This window comes from Limulus polyphemus, unplaced genomic scaffold (genome assembly GCF_000517525.1).
Source record: "Limulus polyphemus unplaced genomic scaffold, Limulus_polyphemus-2.1.2 Scaffold2584, whole genome shotgun sequence".
Classification (NCBI taxonomy): Eukaryota; Metazoa; Arthropoda; class Merostomata; order Xiphosura; family Limulidae; genus Limulus; species Limulus polyphemus.
The window spans coordinates 45,210-69,327 of record NW_013668194.1 but is presented as its reverse complement, the minus strand read 5'-3'; the positions used below and the strand labels follow the sequence as shown (position 1 = coordinate 69,327).

Below are 24,118 nucleotides of genomic sequence, written 5' to 3'. Positions count from 1 at the left end.
ATTACGCGCCAGAAGAGACGAAGCAACATTCACACGTTGGAAACAATGATCATCGGGGATTTCGTGAGGCACCCAAAAACCTTCTTTATGGAGTTTTCCATATTCCTTAGATGTTTACGTATTGTTTCATGAGAGGCATGCAATTTCAGGGCCATTTCATGGGTGTGTTGCCTTGGGTTAGGATCAACAAGCGTCTTCAGAGCATCAATATCAATTCCAACATGTCGGCCCCTGTCATTACAGTTTTTAAGGCTAAAGTCACCTGACGAAATTTTCTGAACCATCGTTGACACTTACGAACGTTCAGAATATTTTCATAAACTTCTTTGATATTTTTTGTGGTTACAGAGGCGTTGTTTTCCTTCTTGTATTCAAACAGCATTACATGCCGAATGTGTGTCTCGTCGTGTGGCATCACTATTATGGATTAGATTGTACTAAAGTTTACACATTGTATAGGCTTCACTAACGTGACGTTTAGGCGATTCGTTTAACTATTATACGTGATGTACATTTTTTGGGGGGTGGTTAATGAAAGTGTTCCAAAACGCGACATGAATTTCTTAACGACCAAATATAAGTTTATACTAGATGTACTTTCGCAGGGTACCCGAAAGTTTTCTGTTTCAAAAGTAAATAAAACCGAAATTAAGAGTAACAAATACTTTTATTTCTTGCTTTTGAAGTTCATATGTCATGCTGTGTTGTAGCCTACGGAGTGCATAATTCTTCTCGTCATTCACGACAAGTACACGTTTTAATGACGTCACGACATTACAAATTGTAACGTTAAGTGTTCCTTATGTGACGTCATTTTAGTGTCTACTGACTGACTGACAGCACATTACTGTATAGTGGTGCGAGAGGTTAAAACAAGTGATCCCTCCGCCCTTAGGTCACCTTTCGAGGAATTAAGTTTATTGTAATTAAATTTCACGCATAAGCCATTGCTTGAGAACAAATCTAAATACATATCTCGTGTAATCATAAGCTTACATACAACAAATCAGTTTTTAGGCCATAATTATTAGAAATAATACAGATGGTATGAGAATACATAACGATACTTAAACTAGCCTGATAAAAACAAACAAATAGACAAATACAAGAAAACGTGGAAAAAATTACTTTATGTACGTAATCATCAGTTTATTTTATCCACGTTTTTGTGTAATTATCTACAACAAATAATTAAAAGATAATAAAACTGAAACTAAACAGATCACGCTGTAACTTGTGACTATTACGTTATCTTTCTGAATGTTATTGACAGAGACAATGTTTATATGATAACTTTATAACTTATTTCTTAGGACTTAAAGCATGTTAAGTTAACCTAAGAATATATAGTATTTGTTTATATTATAAGTGAGTTACAAGAACCTACCTGATTATTTGACATAATAATATTTAAAAATCTTCGTCTCATATTAGAATTCTTTGTTCTGAAAACTGTCATCAACTATCTAATACTTATACACTTATGTCCGACATTAAATAACTGCTCAACTAATAGTGGGGCAGTTAAGCCAAATTCCTTGCATTTTGAGTTAAAAGCATGAAAATTGGTACAGATACACATTGAGTCAAAAACTAAACATTTTTATACATGGTACTCTATAGTGCCCTTGTTGGATCTGCTAATGTGCTTTAGGCTTCAATATTATAAAATCAACGTTTTAAATCAAAGATGTTGGATTCTTTTGTTAAATTGCTTAGATATCAAAAATATTATGTGTTAGCGAAAAAAAAGAATTTGTTTGTAGTTAAACACAAAATTACACAAAAGTCTCTCTGTGCTCTTCCCACCACCGGTATCGAAACCAGATTTCTAGCACTGTAAAACCGAAAACATACCGCAGTGCCACTGGGGAAAAAAAACACAAAGATAGAAAATAAATATGTAGCATACATACAGAATCATTAAACAGTTGGTCCGCTGTATGATATCGAATAATAAGTTAGGCGCCATGTTATAATATTATTTACACACCTAATTTAATTTAGGTTACTATATGGTGAATTAAAAAGAGCTCAAAAGCTCCATAAATATTTTATATGCATCACCATTATTAGAAGCCTAACTGTATTTCTTTGATTTACTGACCCCAGATTTGCTGATGTGCCTTGAACAGGCAAAACTACCGACAACATCGGAGGGTATGGTCAATCATGGAGTGCATTAGGCGTCTACGTCACAGATTTTATTTTCAATTTTACCTTTGGTGGAAAAAAAAATCTGTAACATATATATGTAATCGTTATGATTTGAAAAAAGCATAATTTTACCCGAGTTCACTTCCGCTATTAATCAGTGATTAATCCAACGTCTTAATTTATGAGGTCTCCTTCTAAATCAAAGAAATGAGGTTTTCTTGCGTTCCTATGCATTTTGTCACTTAATAACTAATCTGACATTGCACTTAATAACTAATCTGACCGAAAGAGGTAAGCTCTGAGAATGACCTAGTGTTTACCGATCGAATTAGGATTTGACGGTCTGTAGTTCGAAACAAGGTAACGCTAAACACGCTTCAGCTGTGGGTGCGATATGTGAGTAACAATCAATCTCGCTATTCGATTTAAGAGTAGCCACTTTAGGAAGTAGGCATTGACGACGGGTTGCCTTCCCTCTCACCCGCAGTTTAAAATTTGAAGAATTATGCCTGAACCTCGGGAGTCCTCTGTCTGACCTTGGTCATTTAGCTCATTGTGTGCATAGGCGTTGTTCAGGTAACAACAACAAAGAAATGAAAGCTTGTCTTCTCTGCATTTCTTTATATTGTTAATTAATGATTAATCCAAAACTGAGATGAACAAAGTTTTTTTTTTGAATTAAAGACGCACGGCTTCTCTATATTCTATGACAGTCTTGTTAAATGATTACTCCAACACTTCCTAAGCGATACTTCTTCCAGAAATTTGATAAATACGTGTTTCCTAGTGTTTATTTACATTTTTTTTATTCCTGTAAACCCCCAGTGGAGCATAGGGCCGCAATAACACCTCTCCAACGGAAGTTGTTGTTGTTGCAGTTACTTGTAGCAGGTTGGTTTTTACGGGGTGGAGTTGCTAGCCCCGCGCCCAACCCTCCTCCTTTCTCATCCTGGACTTGGGACCAGGCAAAGGCGGAGGTTGGCATGTTTGGTGTGACGGGGATTCGAACCCGTGATCCTCAGATTACGAGTCCACCATTCCGTACTTTTAACAACTCTATCTAATCAAGAGAACGTCGGCTTCTCTTTCGATGACGAGGAACCCACTTTGAGACTAATAATGGTTGGAGACGGTACCTGATGATGACAAAACCTTGTCGAAACGTTGTACATTTGCTGTTATGTTAAACTTATATTAAAGTTTTTCTTCATTACCCATTCAAGCCGTCTCCAACCATTATTACTCGTCTTCTCTTGTTTCTTTTATATTGCCAGTCAAGGGCGAATCCAACATATTACAAGGGCGTACGCAGAAATCTACAAATGGCATGCTACTTTTGGAGGAAAAAGAAAGTGAGTGGTGAAGCCATTCTGGGGATCCGAGTGACATGCCCTTCGTAAAAATTTTGTAATTTTTACCGAAAACGATGCATTTTGATGGTATCTAAGATTATTTTTTTATGTATTTTAATCATCTTTTAAACGTTAAAAAATATAAGCAGCTAAAATGGGATTGAAAAGATAAACCATACAATATAACTATATTATTTTAGCTTTTTAAAATTTTCTAATGATTAAATATACGGGATACCTCCGTTATTTACATTTCATGTTTTATACATATATGCGTGTAATTTAAGAAGTTCGATCACCTTTCCCCACACCCTCCTGCCTACGCGCATATATTATATACTAAGCTGCATCTATTTCAATTTACTGAGACGGGAGTATAGAAAATTCAACGACAACAACAAAAAAGTCACAAGTACCAATGTTTATACACATAAATATGGCTCGGCATGGCCAAGTGGTTAGGACGCTTGACTCGCAATCTGAAGGTCGCGGGTTCGTAATCCCCGCGAGGGCATTATCAAAGAAACAATAAAAAAAAGTGTGAAGGGATTAAACATGGAACATTACACTTTCATTTATTGTTTATTTTTTGAGCTACTGTAACCGAATAGTGACCGTCATTCTTATAATGCAACCACAGCTCCCTAAGTGCATAACGTGATATTCTTTCTTTTTTGGTGATTATGAGGTACAAATCGTGGAAGCTCAGATCTAAACCTACAGTCCGGCGCTAACCACTTGGCTGTACTCGGCTCTGGTATTGGAAATAAATATTTTGACGCAACTTAACATAAAATCAATCACGGTAACAGAACTATTTAAACACAGTTTTTAAATCTATAATTTATTTACTACACCGCAAGCTTCCGTGAATAACTAAACATACTCAAATGAAACACGTGTTTATTCAAAACTTATTTCACCCCAATTATAAAGTTCTAGATTTTTTATCAAGTTATGTTATTTAAATTTTCGAATTATTTTTAGCCCATATCTCCAACCTTCAACTGGTAGGGTTAAATATTTGTATCATAAGTAGTAGGGTAGGTCAAAATGACCTATGTATAATACACTTCAAAAATATTACTTTTATAATACGGTGGGGTCAGAATGACCCATAAACGACAAATAAACTATTACAGCAGTAAGAAAGAGAATCGCGACAGCTCATCCACTCTGCTCAACACTCAAGAACTGATTGAGGACAGAGTACAGAAAATATCAACTAGAGAGCACTACTAGCTGAGTTGGAATATCGACTTGAAAAATCGACGTGGGTCATTCTGACCCCACCCTATGCTTCGAGAATTAAAACAATAAATATGGCCTTCGCGTAAAAAGCAGTTTTTGATTTTATTTCCATTACAAATAGTTTTATTCGTTTTGTCCAAGCTGCACAATTGGCTATCAACACTGTGCCCATAGGAAAGATCGATCCTCGAATTTTAGCGTTGTAAGCCCTCGAGCTTTCTGCTGAGTTACCGAAGCGTTCCAAATAGTTTGGAACATATTCAACTTCAATGATAATTCTTAGGTTGTGTTTTATCTTCAGTTAACTTCGGAATTTTTTAGTAAAACATTTTAAGACTAACCCAGTGCTAGATTGTGACGAAATATCCCAGAGGATTATGCATTAAAAATGCTAGAATCCTCTAAATTTTAATATACACACTAATGCGCGCGCACGCACCTATATGTGTATGTTTAAAAACGATACACATATCAGCATCTTTTGTATGTTATAAGTTATACATAATTTACTTAATATGTAGAATTTTGAACACAAATAACTATCACAATTGAAAAGTTTTATTACAGTTTCAGATTTTAACTGCAGTGAGCTAATCAGAAACCAAAGAGAAATCTAATTATTAAACATCAACATACACCAGATCATACATTTAAAAATCACATAGTAGGTCATATTATCTTCGGTTTTAACTACGCAATAGCAAAACAAAACAATTATAAAACCTTACTTATGAGTGAAAGTAAAGAAGAAAATATAACAAATGTTAACCATACTGTATCTGTTATATCCAGTGCCAATGAGATTGTTTGTTTGTTTGTGTGTAATTTAGGCACAAAGCTACACAAAGGGCTATCTGTGCTCTGCCCACCATGGGTATCGAAACCCGGATTCTAGCGTTGTAAGTCCGCAGACATACCGCTGTGCCACTGGGGGGCGTATCAATGAGGCGTTTCACCCAATACCACATCTCAATTAGACTGGTTTGGAACCCTAGGATACGACAGATACAGTAATGATTGAAACACTGTTTATAGTATCAAACTGCATGAAGAACAACTGTTATGGTGTTGAATTAGATTACGTTGGAGAGAGATGTAATTTATACAAATTGTATACAAGTCGTTTACAGAAAACAATTATGGTAAGAATTAATGACACAATATTAGTTATCTTAAAACTATTTATTTTTACTCGAATTAACTTTACTCATGATTCAGATATACATAAGTTTACGTCATACTAGTCAAACTTCGTTATAATACTGTACCTAATATACATAACAGAGGAAATCCGTCTTCGACTAACAACGGTGCAATTATATAATATGAAAACGAAATACCTTTGATTCAAAAACCGTAATGTTGCTAGTGCCAGCTATATAAGTGTTTGTTAACGACCGTAATAATCGAGTGGATAGCACACCACCAGCCTCTCTCAATAAGACCTAGGTTCGAATCTCGGCCCCAATACCACCACAAAAAGTCCTTCCCTAAAGACGGCAGCATCGAATTCCGTCCCCTAAACCAGTGTTTTCCAAACTTTTTGAGCTCGCGGCACACTTTTAATGTCCCAAACTTTTTGCGGCTCATGTCAATAAGTCCGTAAGTTGGAATTTTAAAAAAAATATTAAATTGATAATACATTTACATTGATAAATAAAAAAAATACTTAATAATTAAAAAAAGTCTGCGGCACAACTGTTTTCCGCGACACACAGTTTGGGAAGCACCCTAAACCACCACAAACAGTCTTTCCCAGGACTTCCCTGATGATGGCAACAGATTAGCAGACAAAACGTAAAATATATACTAATTATTATCTACTAATAATAATAACAGTAAGGAATTAATTTTTACATTTAGTTGGTCTTATAACCATGGCAACATAATATACTTTATCTAATATAAAGGTTTAAACTTCACGTTAAATCCTCATGGAAAGGTCTGCCTAATTTATTTTATAAACCTTCGTTCTAAAGCAAAGATTGTTTGTTTCGAATTTCGCGCAAAGCTACTCGAGGGCTATCTGCGCTAGCCGTCCCTAATTTAGCAGTGTAAGACTAGAGGGAAGGCAGATAGTCATCACCATCCACCGCCAACTCTTGGGCTACTCTTTTACCAACGAATAGTGGGATTGACCGTCACATTATAACACCCTCACGGCTGAAAGGACGAGCATATTTGGTAGAACGGGAATTCGAACCCGCAAGTCGCAGATTGCGATTCGAGGGCCCTAATAACCTGGCCATGCCGGGCCTAAAGCAAAGCTAATTGAATTGGTATTTCAGATACAAGCTAAGAAATCCAAAACGCGTTTGAAAATTATAATATCTTTTACTCTTGTATTTTAAAAATGGAGTGTAAGTGAATAGTGTAATATACATCTTAAAAATTTATTTTGATTGCTATTTAATTTCCTACCAAAAATTTAGTTAAACATTTGAAAGTGTAATTGGATTCTATTAAAATAACGTGCGTCTCGAAGATTTTGTTAAACATGTTTAGGTTTTATGCATATTTTCAAGAATTTTCAATGATGGATTTGTTTCCGAATTTCGCATAACCAGTCCCAAATTTTATTTTGAGTCTCTTATGGACTATATCTTTATTATTTCAATGTTTTTGTTCACTAGGGGGAGACTCCTTTTACGTGATGTAATGATTAATGAAGTCGAGAAATTTCATGAAAGTTTAGACATCTGTGGAATTTCGAGGTTTCTACTAGTACGCAGAAAGACTAGTACAATATAAAATTGGCAGATTGACTAAGTTAGAATTATTTGATCAGCTCAATGTGAGTTATTGAGCCTGTTTATCAGTGCTTGAGTTGATCAGTCAGCGTGTTTGTTATTGATCTGTTAGTGGAGAAATTTTGCAAGAAAGTTATTAAGTTTAATTGTGAGTTAGGCGTACCATTAGTCTCGGAATCTAAGTTGAAACTTTTTTGTGAAGTTGGAACTACCAGCAAACATAGTCTGTATAGAACGTTACTGAAGTAAATTAATTCGTTATCGTTAAATGAACTGGACTACCTATTATGATTACCAAAATAAAGTAAAATAATTACAACAACACTAAGAAAAAGGCTGCTAGGGAACAGCACCTACTGCCAACTTTTGTCTGATCGAAAAGTGGGATTTAACTGTCACTCGTATGGTGCATCTATTATCTCGATGTACGGAGCGCGTTTTTGCAGCGACGGATTGTAAGTCGTAAATCTCCGGATTCAAAATTTGGGCACGCTAACTACTAGGCCATACTTAGTTCTTTAAGAACTGGAAAATAACTAAAACGTAACAATGATTGCATACAGGGAAACGTTTATGTGATTTTGTTTGTTTGTTGTTAAGCACAAAACTACACAAGCTCCATTATCGTCAGTAACGCTGGCTCAATTTCTGACAATGCAAGTTACTTAATATTATAATTAATATACTTCAAAATTCCAATTTTTATGAGTTATGTTAGCTCGTTTTTAAAGTTCAATATAATCAATTTATGCGTGCACTTTAAATCAATGGTTTCCAAACTTTATGTAATGGCGTTCCCAACTCAGCATTATTTTTCTCCTTCATACGCAATACTCATACCCCCAGCCTAGCAACAAGTAGCACTACCAAATATTATTGCCAACTGGCCTCCTGGTGGGAGTTTTTTTGTTATAAAATAAGTTTTATTTTCGTTAGCCTAGTCTATCGCGTCTTCGTTTTTTTCCGCTTTTTTCTTCGTTATGTTTTTGGTTCTTCTGGCAAAAGGCCACGCCCCACAGTTTGGAAACCATTGTTTTAAGTGAACACTAACAGTATATACATATATATATATATTTGCACAAAATAAAAAAAGAAAGAGATACTTACACTTAAAAAAATTAGTTTTTGGAAAGGAGTTCCATCCCACGACCACCCGTTTGAGTGTTTCTTTTTTCCGTTCTTCCTTGAAAGTTCTTGTTTTGATAGTGGCAAGCTGCCGTTCAACTTTAAATTTTTTGCACTCTTATTGGATAGTTTAACTTTAGTCTTGCGCTGTTTTTCATCTTGGTGTTCTTGTTTAATTACGTAGTCAAACTTTTTTGATTGGTTGTGCTTTATTTTTATGCTGCTGGATTTTAGAACATGGAAAGAACCATTACCTTCCTTTAACGAATTTTTGAGTGCTTTATTGTTTGAGCTATTGCTGTTTTGATTAGAAGTAACTCTTTTCTTAGTTCTTCGCTTACTTTTCAACTCTTTAGTCTTTTCGGAAGCCAACGTCTGGTTAACAACATTTTGGTTCTTGTGGTTGGGTGTGCATGATATGTTCTGATTTCCGTTCGCTGTCGAACAACTGGGTGTATTCTTTCCAGGCAGAGAAATTGGTGGTCGTTCCTTTTCCAAAGATGAACTCATTCGTCCGTTTAACACAGTACTAGGATTGGGGCAAGGTGGTGCTTCGCAGTCAGACTGAACGGCAATAGCTTTATCTGTGTCTGATCTAGGAAATGTAGTCTTACCACAGCTAACAGTATGTTTATTTAAAGAAAGCTGGTGGCTATGTCGGTGTGGACTGGTGTCTGAAGGGTTCACTGGTTCTGCTTTTGGCACTGAAAGGAACGAACCTTCGGGTGAAGTTGGCTTGGGTATTTGAGTTCTTATGTCTTTTTGTCGACTGATGATCACTGGTGTCAGCTCATGGTAGGTGGGTCCTGGAGAATAATTACGAGAATTATTGTTTCCTTCGTGCCCAGTACTCTCAAGCTTTGGGTTGTGGCGTTGCTGAATGGGTGAAGTGTGTGATTGGTAATGGAAACTTGGACCATGAACAGAACCGTGAAAATTGGAATGGGTGCCTGGAGGTATCTGTGGAAGAGAATGACATGATGGAGACTGTTTCAGATGTCGTCGAGGAAGAACTAAACTATTTTCTTGAGAATATAACCCACTTGTGGGATTGTTTGGATCTAAAACATCAGACGGAACGGGGTACGGTCTGGGGGTTTGGTTATAATTTGATATGTCTCGAGAGCAACGATAAAGATGAGGGTCTTGAAGAAAGCCGTGAGGAGGAATGGTTTTTGAAGCCAGCAGATTTTGGGGATAATGTGGACGTGGAGAGTCTGTAATATCATTCTGTAGAAGTGGTTGGGCATTATGAGGTAATGGATCTTGAGAAAAACCACGAGAATCATTGTTCTGAGGGGCATTTTCTTGGGAAAGAGGAAGAAGTTTTGTTTTGCGAGGCATATCGTGAGTGTAGTAAGATAGAGGAGGACTATCATGTGGCGCATCACGGTTGAAGCAGTGGGAGGGGTTGTTAATAAATTTATGTGGATAATGAAGCTGAGATATGGGTTCCATGGAGCAAGACGTAGCGGACCCATGCCGGGAAAGGCACTGGTTCCCGATGGAGTAGTGGTTATGTGGTTGGGAAGGTGGGGTTGGTTGTGAGGGGAGGTGCTGATGCTGAGTTGGATGACAGGGAACTGGTTTATGAACAAGATATGGATCAAGAATAGGCTGTATGATGGATCCAACCGGCTGGTAATAGCCATCTGGAAGGGGACAAGAACAAGAAAATTAAATTAGTCAGTTACTAAAGCTCATAAACTATTTCATTTCCAAGTTTAACAAGATAATTAATAATCTTTAGAGCCTGCGCTGACAAAAATAATAATTAAAAAACTGGGAGAAAAACTTATACTGTGACATTTCTAAGCATTATAAATTGTCTATAAAACAAGGAACTTATAAAACTACTAAACAATGAGATCATGAACTATTAACAGTTTAAATTCTTCCTCTTTAATACGTGTGTAATTCAATGACAATTTAGTAAATCAAAATCCATTAGAATGATAGTTTTGATAATGGCTGACAAGGGAAACTTCTGAAAGAACAAAGTTCTGAGACTTGGATATTAGTAATCTTATTACCGGCCAATTATTTGACATTATTACACTTACTAACAGCCAATTGTGATGTTACTTTCCCCATCACACCGAGTTTGATTCAATCGGTTTCGTATATAATCTATTTTATTATGCCATAAAAAAAATTCTGTCAGGGGTCGCTTTAATTTTTATGTGAAATGACCCTTTTCTGTTTATATTTTTCGAGCACAAGAAATATTTGCTCTAGATTCTCATTTCGAAGAAAAAATACAATACGTTCACGTTTCACAATTCTTAATTTTATTTTGAGACGCGATAATTATTTATGACAGTACTCAAACTATTTAGAAGATCCATTGCCAAAGGAATATATGAAAGAAACAAAAAGACCAAAAGTTTACCTAGATACACATTCTAGAAATAATACAATATAAAGAAATAAAATTATTAAATACGATTATCTATACCACATTCAATTCGCCGCTTATAGTATCTGGGCGAAAGTATAGTATTGGTAACGTCTTCTAGTTGACTTGATAATAATAATATCGAATGAATTCAACTAATACAAGCTGATCGAAATGGCTATGTTAACTACTAAGAAATTGCTAGCCAACCATTAATGAGTTGATATGAACATACTTTAGAGAGAACTGCAAAAACTAAGTATACACAAGCACCGAGTGATCGCATTTGGTGCGAAATAGTACACGACAGGGTTAAATTTTTTGATATTATTTTAGTTAATGCTGGCATAGCCCTGAGAGTGAGAATTAATTACTAGACTGATATTAATAAATTGTAAATGTTTTTGAAAGCGTGATTGATCTTCGGAATGAAGGTATCCATTAGGTAGTAACGCTTCAAAAGTGAGTGTGTTTTGGAAGTAATTTCAAACAATACCTCGCAACAGAAATGATATGAAGATTCAAACGCATTTTGATAACGTTGATAGTTATAATGTTCTATACTAACATAGCATTTAAATATATACCATTAACTTCTGATCAAAGCAAGCTATTGCCACATAGATCAGAATTAAAATTTAACCCAGTGATTAATATAGCTAAACAAATACACCGGTCTAACTTTATGTATGTAATGTCATAAAACAAGAAGTTGTACTGATTAGAATGCAATGATTGATTCATCAGGTGGATACCTTGCAGTTAGCAACATTTTCGGCCATAATCCCAATAATATCTCACGAAGTTCGGCCAGTCAGTGAGCGATTCAGATCTCCATATACCAAGAAGTTTCCACTTGTACTTGCTATACTTCTTATCAAGTGCAGAAAAACAAAACAAACAAAAATTCTTTGAAATAAAAAATATAAACATGAAGACCTAAGTTATAAAAATGTTTTCTGTTTTGTTTATTTGTTTGCTTTGTAATTAAGCACAAAACTACACAGTGGGCTATCAGTGCTCTGCCCACCACGGGTATCGAAACCCTCTGTTTTGTTTCAAGCAAACTCAGGCATATGTTGTAAGCAAATAATCACTTTTAAAGTTTCGTATAATATAATATCGCTTCAAAATCCATGCAAAGTAGGAACATAGACTTAAGGGAAACGAAGACCTCAAAATCCACCAATCTCTAACCAAAATATTTTATCCAACAATTTTCTGATAAAATATATATTAGGGTGTACACCACTAAACCCCTTCTAATTTGCTGAAATCTGGCCTTCTCTATAACAAGATGAGGAACTTGGTACAAAAAGAACGTCATGTATATTTTTAATTTCTCTTCTAAGCCATACTTGGTCAGTATTTTTAATTACAAATGAATAAATATTAGAAGAAACTTGACATGTACTGTTTGTTGTCGGTGCTTTGTCTATATAAACAACTGATGTCAAATGTAGCAATGTAGGCGTTAAGCAGAGAAATTCAGATACCAGTTACCGGATTCTGTGTCTATATAAAAAAAAACAAATATAGTAAACAAAGAACAGAAAAACATCAAGTATCGAGCAGAGAAGTGAAAATACCAGACGAAGGACTCTTTACGCTGGCTACTTGCAAGTATTCCGAAGTTTCAAAGCACGATGATTCTGGTAAATTAGAAACACAAATAAAATTTTTCCTAAGGGAAGAAATCTAGCACACATTCAATTACCCGTCAGTAGCAGAACATCCAAAGTCATCTATTTACTTGGGCGACGTTTCGATAAAATCTTTTCTTCGTTTAACTGATCCCCCCCCCCCTCTATTTCTCGTGATTCAGTCATTACACAGCGTCACGTAACTTTATCAGTAATCTGTCATATTAATAAAAATGTGGTATACATACAGGGTGTCCCAAAATCAGTTTCACCCATTCTCACGGATTATAATATCAACTATCAAAAAACGTTGTAACTGTTAATACACATACGTTGTGTTAATCATTGTTAAACATGCATCTTGTTTACCTACTACTCAAAACCTGATGAACGAAATTCTCTCTCGACATTTTTTGATTCAAATGAAGGAAAATAAGTCATTCTGTTATAACACCGGAAATGATCCCGTCATAAAAATAAAATGCACATTTAATGATATTTTGTTGCTACGCGCTTAGCGATATCCTTTTATGCAACATCTGAAGGCTAATTTTTAGCTTCACTATGATTTTTCTTTAACGAATAATGTTGGACAACAAAAAGGAAAAAAATCACGCATGTCGTCACTCATACAGCTACCTTATACTTGTGTATTTTTATCTGCATTTCGAGAAGTTATATATAACATTTATATGTTTATTTAAATATGTGTAAGTAACTTCCAATTGGACTAACAATTCTAAAGTACATATCTATATAGAACTATCTATAGAACTTTGTTTGTCTACAATACTAACCAACTCTAACAATGAAAATATGAGAAGTCGACTCCTATCCCTCGTCGTTAGTCTAATCTTCGGTTACTGAACAATTTGATTTTTATTCAACACTAATACTTTGTACTATCATGGGAAAACAAACTGTTCTATTATTTTCACTCGCGGTATTTTGACATTTTCAATCTGAACGCCACCTTATGCGACACACGGCCTAAAGTCAGAGACCCCAAAATCTTTAATTTAGAACTGTTTACTGAAGAGAGGGCAACGAGTCAGCAGAATCAGGCACCTATCTGGCTACTCTTAACCGAATTCTAGTATTGACTCTCATTCTTATAACGTGTCTAAAGCCACAAGCGTTCAGCGACATATTGTGGCTCAAACTGTAGATCTTTCGTTGATAACAACGGACACGGACTATTTATGGCAGGACAATGAGAATATTCCACATATGTCTACCTAGTTTCACAAAAATCCAATCATTTTTAACTGAGTTATAGAGCAAAAATAGTGTGAAAAATCGGTCCCATGTTAACAGATGGTTTTTATTTATTTTCGTGACCTTGCCCTTCCAAAAAGTAATCCCTTCTAAGTTGGATCATAGTCCGAATGTATACCAACTTTCGTCCAAATCCATTCAGCTGTTTTGGAGAAATCTTACTGACAAATACACACACACACACACATGGGTGAAAAACAACCTCCGTCGTTTCCTTCGTATTACAAGTAAAATATTATGCATGTAAACTTACATGTTTTTTCATTTGTTTTGTATAGAATAAAATAAGTAATATGAACCTGGTGTTTTGTTAAACTGTAAATTTGTTGTTAATGGATAAAAAAATTTAAAAACTGGTAATAGTTTTCCAGTTATATGTGTATGATCAAAACAGGCGACCAGTACTGTAGACATTGGTAGTTAGAGCTATTTTTTTATTATAATATAATTTGTGAGAATGTTCCTGGTATGAATTATACATAGAAGTGTTAGTAATTTTTATGTGTTCAATTTTAAGCTGGTTTCTGTCGTACTCTAAAGTGTTTCTTTTTGCCGTTTTTTACAACAATTACATTCCAAGCATTTCCTAACAAACGTTATCATTTGTTACATTTGGCTTTCTGCCAAAAGACCGAGCACGTGAAAGACAGAAATTAACCGACTTTATATTTTAATTATTTTGTTGCTACAAGAATGACATTATTTTTTTGACAAACCATTACATAACAAAACACTCACAAATACTAATGCTCAAGCACAAATAACGTTAGAGGATGACTCCTATACAGAGTTTACTCTTGATAAAAGTATACAACACTGTAGAAGTTCGAAACAATAAAAAAATCCTTTCAAGCACAATTGAATAATACCTCTCAAACAACGTATACGAACACACCATCTAAACACATGTTGCGTATCTGCTTGTTTGTTAATTTCCCGTAGAAATTCTTTCCGAGAAACTTCAGCGATAAAAGTCCTTTCTTGATTAAAACTAGTTTATTCTTTCTCGATACAAACTTTGTAATTCACTTAACAACTTTTATAACACACGCTATAAATCACAGTGATTCACACTCTTTAATTACAGCGAGTACTGTTCGCTTGATTCAATTATCTATCTGCCGCTGGCTTTCTTTGCCAGGCTTATATATACTAAAAAACAGGGCATCTAGATCACACTCGAGCTGGCGGCAAATTCATGATCCTTCGAGAAACTCCAGCGTGCATGCTCCCACCGTCGCGTGACTTCCGCTGTCGTAACACACACAATAATTAGAGAAGGTGTACTAAGTACCTATGAAGACCCATACCTGGCTGATTAAGTAATCAAGTGTAAACTTAACATAAAATAGTCAACATCAAAAGACTATGAGGAGATGTATTCATGAAATGCGCATAAATGTAAAATTTTATCCATTTTCAAACAAGATAAAATAAAAATTCACCTACGGGGAACCAAACAACAACATAAAGCCTTCTTAATTAAAGAAGTTCACTTAAATATTGAACATATCAAAGAAGCCCTGTCGGAACAAAATGTCTCATTTGTTTATTGAATAATCTCCTAAGAGGACAAAACAGCAACAAATATTATAAGGTAACATAAAAAAGTTAAGACGTGGTACATAATTAGGGTTTTTCATTTTTCGGTTTTAACCGTCAAACACCATAAATGGTTAATTGAATATAAAGCAGTGGTAAAAACTCGCCAAATTAAAATAACTTTATTAATAAAACAGATTACCAGTGGAAATGGTTTCACTGGCTATCCATTTCTTTAATGCTAACTTAATATTTTAATTATTTATATTAAACAGTGATCTCATTTCATTTGAAATACTATTATATAATTTTGGTGTTTGATATAAATACATGTTTTTAAATTTCCTTGTTCACTTTAGGAAGTTTTAAATTCCCATTTACTACAGCTCTTGTTTCGTATATTGATTTTTTTTTCCAATATTGAAATTATTTGCTGAATCTATTTAGTGTTTTATAAATATATAATTTAGTATGGTCATATTGTGACAATGATAATATGCATCTTAAAATATTCTTTTGTAACTGGTTTGGTTTGTTATGAATTTCACGCAAAGTTACACGAGGGCTATCTGCGCTAGCCGTCCCTAATTTAGCAGTTTAAGACTAGAGGGAAGGCAGCTAGTCATCACCACCTACCGCCAACTATTTTACCAACGTTACATTATAACGCCCCCCATAGCTGAAAGAGCGAGCTATGTTTGGTGTGACGGGGATTCGAACCCGCAGATTTCGAGTCTAGCGCCTTAATCACCTGCCCATACAGTGCCTTTTTTTATAACTGTATCATAACTCTAAGTTTTGTTAGATAGGTACCTTGTTTGTTTGTTTTTAATTTAGCCATCTGCGCTAGCCATCCATAATTTAGCAGTGTAAGACTAGAGGGAGGGTAGCTAGTCATTACCACCCACCGCCAACTCTTGGGCTACTCTTTTACCAACGAATAATAGGATTGACCGTCACATTATAAAGCCCCCACGGCTGAAAGGGCGAGCATGTTTGGTGTGACGGGGATTCGAACCCGCGACCGTTAGATTGCGAGTCGAGCGCCCTAACCACCTGGCCATGCCGGGCCCAGATAGGTATTATATTATTGTATAACTGAATCAAACCAAGCATACTAAATATTTTTCATTTCATTCTTAGATAAATATTATCTATATGGTAAAATCTAACTGTTGATATATATATGATCTAATATTACTCTAAGATACTTGACACTTTCTGACTTTTGTGTAATTGAATTATTATTCATATCCTTTTTAATAGATAAATGTTTGCAAATGCAATTCTAATAAAGTTAGAAATATTCTACCAGATTTTCTTTTTAGAGAGTTATGTCATGTAGACCGTTTTCTTTACATTTAAACATAATAAATTTTCATTAAACCACCTCAATATGTATTTTAAATCATTGTTAATTTTTTAATGAGCTCATTATCAGAGTTTCCATTATAAATTAATACTGAGTCATCTGCAGAACTTGTTATTTCTCCATTAAACCTACTTTCACAGAAATCATTTAAATATATTAAAAATATTAATAGTCCTAATACTGATCCTGAGGAACTCTGGCGGTTAAATTAATGTCACTACTTATAACGTTATTTATTTTAACTACTTGTTTTTTATTTGATATACATGATTTACACCAATATAAAAGAATACTTCTCATTCCAATTTTATAAAGATTTTTTTATAAAAGTTTTGTTAAATTGTGTCAAACGCTTTTGATATATCTAGAAAAAGAGCATATGGTATGTTGTCATCATTTATCAATTGATTTAATTTATTCACCACTGCAATAAGTGCATCTTCTAAATTCATATTTTCATGATATCCAAATTGATAATATGAGAAAAAAAAACGTATTGATTCTAAAATTTCTATTATTCTTTATTTAACAATTTTCCTCAAGAATCTTTGATATAACTGATAATATAGTAATCAGTCTGTAATTATTTAACTCATATTTACTTCCTCCTTTTAACTTGGGTATGGTGACAGCAATTTTTATAATATCTGGGAAAACTCCTTTTTCCATTGACAAATTAACTAAATACGTTATTACCGGTGTCAGTTTTGCTATATTATTTTTGATAGTTTCTGCTGTAGCTTGAACTTTTCCTGCAGCTTTTATATTTTTTGAAGAGTTTATAGTTTTTTATATCATATTCATCAGTTGGTATAAGATACACTGAATTAGCAAATATATTAGTTTTATACCTTGTTTCATCTATTTGGTTTGTATTAAAACAGTTACAACAGTTTTTACTTATAAGTTCCTTTGCAATATTTACAAATGAATTTACATATAATTTGGGTTGTTCTGTAAACTTAGTATGCTTATTCTTTACTGTAATGCTTTCAAATGTTTCAGTGCATTGTGAGTGTTTTCCATTATTTAAGTAGGTAAATAAAACAAACCAAAATAAAGTATTATAGACAAAAATTAATGTACAATAAAACTAATATTAAAATACAATGGAACATAATAAATGAGATTACATTCTATAAATTTTAAACTCAAACAGTTCATTATAGGTTGGTAGTTTGTTTATTATGTTTATTTAGGACTGTTAATATTTTTAATACATTTAAATGATTTCTCTGAAAGTAGATTTAATGGATAAGTAACAAGTTTACGGATGCCTCAGTATTAACTGATAATGAAAATTCTGATAATTAGTTTATTAAGAGAATTAACAATGATCTAGAATATATAAGAAGGTGGTTTAATGAAAATTTATTATGCTTAACTGTAAAGAAAACGGTTTACATGAGATTTTATTTTTAAAAAATCTGGTCGAATAATTTTAAACAAGCCAATAATTTACGAGAATTGCATTTGCAAATATTTATCTATTAAAAAGGATATGAATAATAATTGTATTATACAAAAGTCAGAAAGCGTCAAGTATCTTGGAGTAATATTAGATCATAGATTAGTATAAAAGCCCGTCAAAAAATGACGGTAAACCATTGTTGAATGATTAACTAAAATTATAGAATTTAGCTAAAACGAATTTGTCTTTATCTCTAAAATGCACCTACTCTTCACTTATTTCAGTTTCGAAGTAATTCTTTAATTACTACATTTTTTGTAAAAACTACGCAGAAAAATAAAACGTTATCGTGAACAAAAGTACGTGTGCACTGTGAAAGTGACTTATATGGCACTTTTGAGCCTTTTCCCTGTATTCTAGGTCAGGAAGTAGAAAACATAGTGCGACACAAAATTTCAACTCTTTCGATTGTACAAAGGATAAATATTTTTTATTAGTAATAAACATTTATTTTTCTTTATGTTTTAAGGCCAAGTAGTTAATATATTTGTTAAAATACCAAAATAATATTTATTAACATTTATTCACCACCTAAAACTTTTTAAACACTTACTCTATAACGTAAGTAATAACAGGTTTATTTGTAGTCTAATTTAAGCATTACGCCTAATACATAAACGTGATATAAGGCTTAGCTGAAACACTACTTGGTAAATTTTATTTTGCTTTTGGCTACAACTCAATGTTATAAAACTTCTGAATTGAACTATTTGCTGTTATATCACCGAAGTTATCAAAAAATAAAGAATAAAAAATAAACCTTTCTAACAAATCAACACGAATATTGAGCATTCAGCATAAACACCATAGTTGGCGTAAGAACGATCAGCGACGATGTATATTGTTGAGCATTACCAAAAAAGGAGCGTGAAAGTGTTCTCGACAGAGTGACAAAGGGAATAAACCTTTTATAGTTAGTGATTAAATTGGATGCTTGGTTTGATTCAGTTATACAATATAGTATCACCTGTTGGGGAGGTACCTATCTAACAAACTTCGGAAAACTGGGAAAAAATAAAATCAATATACGAAACAAGAGCTGAAGTACATAGGAAATTAAAACTTCCTAAAGTAAACAAGGAAATATTTAGAAAAAGTTACTTGTATCAAGCACCAGAATTATATAATAATATTCCAAATGAAATGATATCACTGTTAAGTATAAAGAATAAAAATATTAAGTTAGCATTAAAGAAATGGACAGCCAATACAGAAGAACCAGAACGTCTTATTTAAAGTTTATGTATAATATGAAAAATAAAAAATAGGTCAACGTGTAAATAATTTTGTAAAGGAAATATTGATTTATTTATTCTTAATAATACATTTATTCAGGATCCACACTGGAGAAATCTTGTGGATCTTTTTTCTATTTTATGTATTATTTGTATTTCTTGTATTGGTGTATTTTGAATTAAATTAAATTGAAAAAAAAATATGTACGGGTATATCCATGTAACTATGCATGTATATATGTATGCATGTACATGAAAATGCGTTCGATTTATAGTCATGAAAAAAAAAGATTTTAAAATCACATTGACCGTATTATAGTGCAAAAACTTCAGATATGTCACGTCATAAGGTGAAATGAGGCTTAAAACTTTCACTAAAATCGAAACTTTAACAATAAAATAAAAATAAAACACGCATCAGACCTGAAAACGACTGAATCCTGTTTTCTACATTCACCAGGGATTTTCAGTGACGCACAATTAGTGCGTGATAAATTAATTATTTTGAAAAAAAAAGTAGTAATGTGATCACGATAACTCTACTTTTCTATGAACCTTTATTTTTCAGAGCTGAGTAGCCATAGTAATTGCAACAGCAATTAAAGTAAATCCCTTGTGTCCTGAACACCTTGGAATTGGCTCGCGTTTTCTTGTCTTACTTCTATTGTATGTACTTCAGCAAAAGCTTATCAATAACGTAATCAAGGTTTGTATAAATCTACTTTTAATAACAAGAGAAATGTCCCTTCCCTACTCATAAAAGTAAAAACTATTACCATAGAATCACGTGTGTATTATATGTAATAGTACTGACTTGTTTGGTTTGCCATGAACCAGGAAGTGGTTGTAAGCACGCTCCTGCAGGATATATTGTAATGTTATGAAAGATATGACATGCTCAAGGTAATTACAAACTAATCAGTTTATTTGAGATAGTAAGGTAATAACTAGAAACAAAATTTATTAAGTAATAATAATAATACTAGACATGATAACTCAATTAGGATTATGACCGTGAAAAGGGAAAAAACTTATATGAAATATATTTCTTTCATTTCTTTTTTCTCCTTCCTGACTTCTCTGTTATTATAGTATATCACAGAACGAACTGGTAAGCATAATTAGAGAATCACAACAGAATCAGTCTGGTTTGGATAAGACCGGGAGATCTGCGAAGATGTCATCAGTGAAACGACATCAAAAAACGGGTCGTCGATCTTTGGTGTGTTCTTATCGCGAACCGGAAGTGCCAAAATGTGAAGCTATTCATGTTGCTATAGTTTGTGCAGGTTACAACTCTACCAGATCCGTCGTGACTCTCATGAAGAGCGTTTTATTCTACAGGAAAAACCCTCTTAGCTTTCATTTCATATCGGACTCCTTAGCCCAGCTAATTCTTCACACGTTATTTCAGACCTGGTCTGTTCCAGGCGGTGAGTTGAATGTCTTTCAGTAAGTAGTGGCACGTGTTGAACTCTGTAGCTCTTTTTATAATTTAAGACTAGGTACGTTCTTAAAGTTTGGTTGAATCTAGTTATATAAATAGTGGTACATATTGAACTCTGTAATTCACTTCTGTTCCTTCTGAGTTTTTGATTACAATAAAGTAAGCAATTGTTACGATTTTCTTCTCTAATTCACGAACTGAAGTAACTGGTATTAGGAAAAAAAAACTGCACAGGAAGACTAAAGAATATATTCAATACTTTAAGAAAATGAAGATTCCCATAACACTGGGAAGTCTATTAAATGAAATAGAATATTTGGAAAACATGTCATTCTTATATATAGGTATATAAGTGCTATAGTGGTGATTAAATAGTTCAGAGAACAGTACTTCATTTCGTTAAAAAAACACACATATTTGATTATATAAAATATCTATTTTGTTAAATAGTTTAACAAGTGAGGACATATCTTCAAACAAGGAAGAAACCCTAAAGAGAACTTGGATATACACGTAGCCTTATTATTCTTCACATTTACTTTATTATCAAATTTATTTGGACCACAACCTAAAGAAAGGGATCAGGCTGCCATGGAGGCCCAGTTCTAATCGGGTATTAATTTGCCTTTCGAGTTAATGACGGCTGTTGCTAAAACTAAAAATCAACTGTTGGAATAGTCTGCCACTCCACTTTAAATAGTGTCTAATTAAAGAGTGATTTCAAGATTTGTCTTTTTTTTTCATCACGCGGAATTACAAAACATCCCCGAAAGGTTCATTTGGATTCACTACAGGAATGGGAGCAGAACAAGACATGTTGGTATGAAATTGATGCATAATAAACATGCTATAAATTTCGTTGAAAACAGGAAATGTAACATTTTCACTATTGTTATGACATAACAAGATATTCATAGCTATCCTATTACCAGTGGAACAAGAACAATCAAGTTTAACCCTTTTATTGCCACGTTATAAATGAACAACTATATCAGTGCCATGTTAATTTTTAGATACGGAATAAAATAAAGACAAAAAGACTTGTATTTGCATTTATTACAAAGCTACTAAAGCTATCTGCCGCCGTCTCAAATACTTAACTACTGACTAGGGGGAAGGCTAGCACAAAAAGGCACATGTTCTAATATTTCATTACTTTTCTGAAACTTGAAACTTGTAAACTTTGGGAAGTTTGAAGGACGCTATCTTTTCATCATGGCGGTACCAGTCTCACATGTGATTAATATTACACTTCTTAAGACTGGAACAAAGGTTAAATAGTGTGTTGCGTGAATAGTGCCCAGGGCAATGAAAGAGTTGAACAAGCTTATTCCACACTATTATCCTTCAAGGTTGCAATGACACAGTCATATTGAGACAGTAAGAAGAATGATTCATTGATCAACACTCCATATGAATATATTCTGCTGTTCCAGGTTCGATGAAAACTGACGTTGCGGAAAGTATAACAGCTTGAAACTCTTTGTACACATTGCTCGAGTTGGTCTACAGTCCTGAATTTTCTTTAAATTAGTGGGTGATGAATTTAAGGTCACATTTTAAAAGTTTCCGTGATTAATTATCGACAGTTGAGCTAGTATTGCCCCCTGAGCACGACCTCTAGTTTTTAATTTCTCCATTATTCACAATGGATTTAAGTATGCTTGGAAAACTGTTTCCAATAACCGTTAATCCGTAAAATTGCGTGAGCCTCTTGATTTGTCTTGGTTGGTTTTTGCTTCATGTTGGAGATCAAGGAATCAAATAAAAGCGATTATAGACAGAAACTTCTATCTTCAAATCAAAAATATCTGTGTGTGGCATTTGCTGACCTTTATAAAAACCACGAGATTTAGAATGCGCTGTTCCAGTACTTTTGGAGATATGTTATGTAATTGGTTAACCTAGAGATTACCAACAAATATCTGTTAGATATTTAGTAAAAATGGTATACTTACTGGCTCAAAAGTTTTTACATTCAAGATTGATTAACAACAAACAAAAGTAATCATAAATCTTAATTTCAAATGCTTTTGATTTTAGAAAACGTGTAAGAAATCAAATAATCAAACATTAGTGCTGATATATTGGTTTCATGCAAGCAAATATAAGCTTTATTTACTAGCAGAAAAGCTTTACAGTGGGCTATCTGTGTTGTGTCTATTGCAGGAATCAAATCCAGAATTTTAGCATGATAGCCTTTAATGTTACTGTTAAGTCACCTGGAACAAAATCAAAGAAGAAAGTAGTGAAATGAGATAACTAAAGGAAATTCACGTGTTAAAAGTTGCAAATCAGAAAGCACCATAAAACTTGTACGCTATTAAAAAGGATATAACTGTCAAACAAAAACTCTTGGTTATTTGCAATCGTGCTAATTCTCTAAAATGTAACTAACTTTATTTTTGTGGCGCCACAATAGTTTTGTGGCGCCACATCGACCTAGGTAATTAACATTATTATGTGAATGCATGAAGTGTTACCATCTTTGTTACCATATGAACGTATATTCTTTTTACGTTTGATGCGTTTCTTTCAGTTTTATTCCTCCTTTCGGAATACTTATTATCTCTAGAACTCAGCCAGTACTTTATTAATTATGTTGTATGTTTTTAATGACAATACGTCATTAAGTCATAAACAAAGCTATTTTTTGTTGAATTTTTTTTTAGTTGATGTTAACTTCTACCTTGCTGATAATGTGCAAGGCGAAGTCTCGTGGATACCAAACAAACACTACTCTGGTATATATGGTCTCATGAAGCTCGTGCTTACGAAAGCATTGCCAGAAACGTTGGAAAAGGTGAGGAATATTAGACTAATTTTATGTTAACTGATTTCGTAGCAGACGCTCTTTTAGTATTTTCTAGTTTTCAGAAGTACAACACATGCCTAAATAATGATTTAAGAATGGCCTTTACTACCGAGGTCGTTTGAACTGATATTCTAATATACATCCTAATACGAGAGCATAAATCCAAACGCTCTGCTGATCGAAATGTTTGTAAGGGAAGTTTCAAAAGCGAATTGATAAATTAAACGTAATATCTTCATCATTACCTGGGCTATTTTTCATCAATATGTAATTAAACAAATT

The 24,118-nt window shown here is 33.7% G+C and overlaps 1 protein-coding gene and 1 pseudogene across 1 annotated transcript in view; one reads left to right on the top strand and one right to left on the bottom strand.

Annotated features, from left to right (window-relative positions):
• The window catches only part of LOC106467362, a 28,477-nt gene extending 18,196 nt beyond the window's left edge, over positions 1-10,281 (bottom strand). Inside the window, exon 1 of the mRNA XM_013927708.2 lies at positions 8,618-10,281. Coding sequence (XP_013783162.1) covers positions 8,618-10,093 — 1,476 coding nt within the window. The 5' untranslated portion in view covers positions 10,094-10,281. The remainder of the gene's footprint in view (positions 1-8,617) is intronic.
• Positions 10,282-20,670: 10,389 nt separating this feature from the next.
• LOC111087753 overlaps positions 20,671-24,118 on the top strand; it is a 5,082-nt pseudogene continuing 1,634 nt past the window's right edge.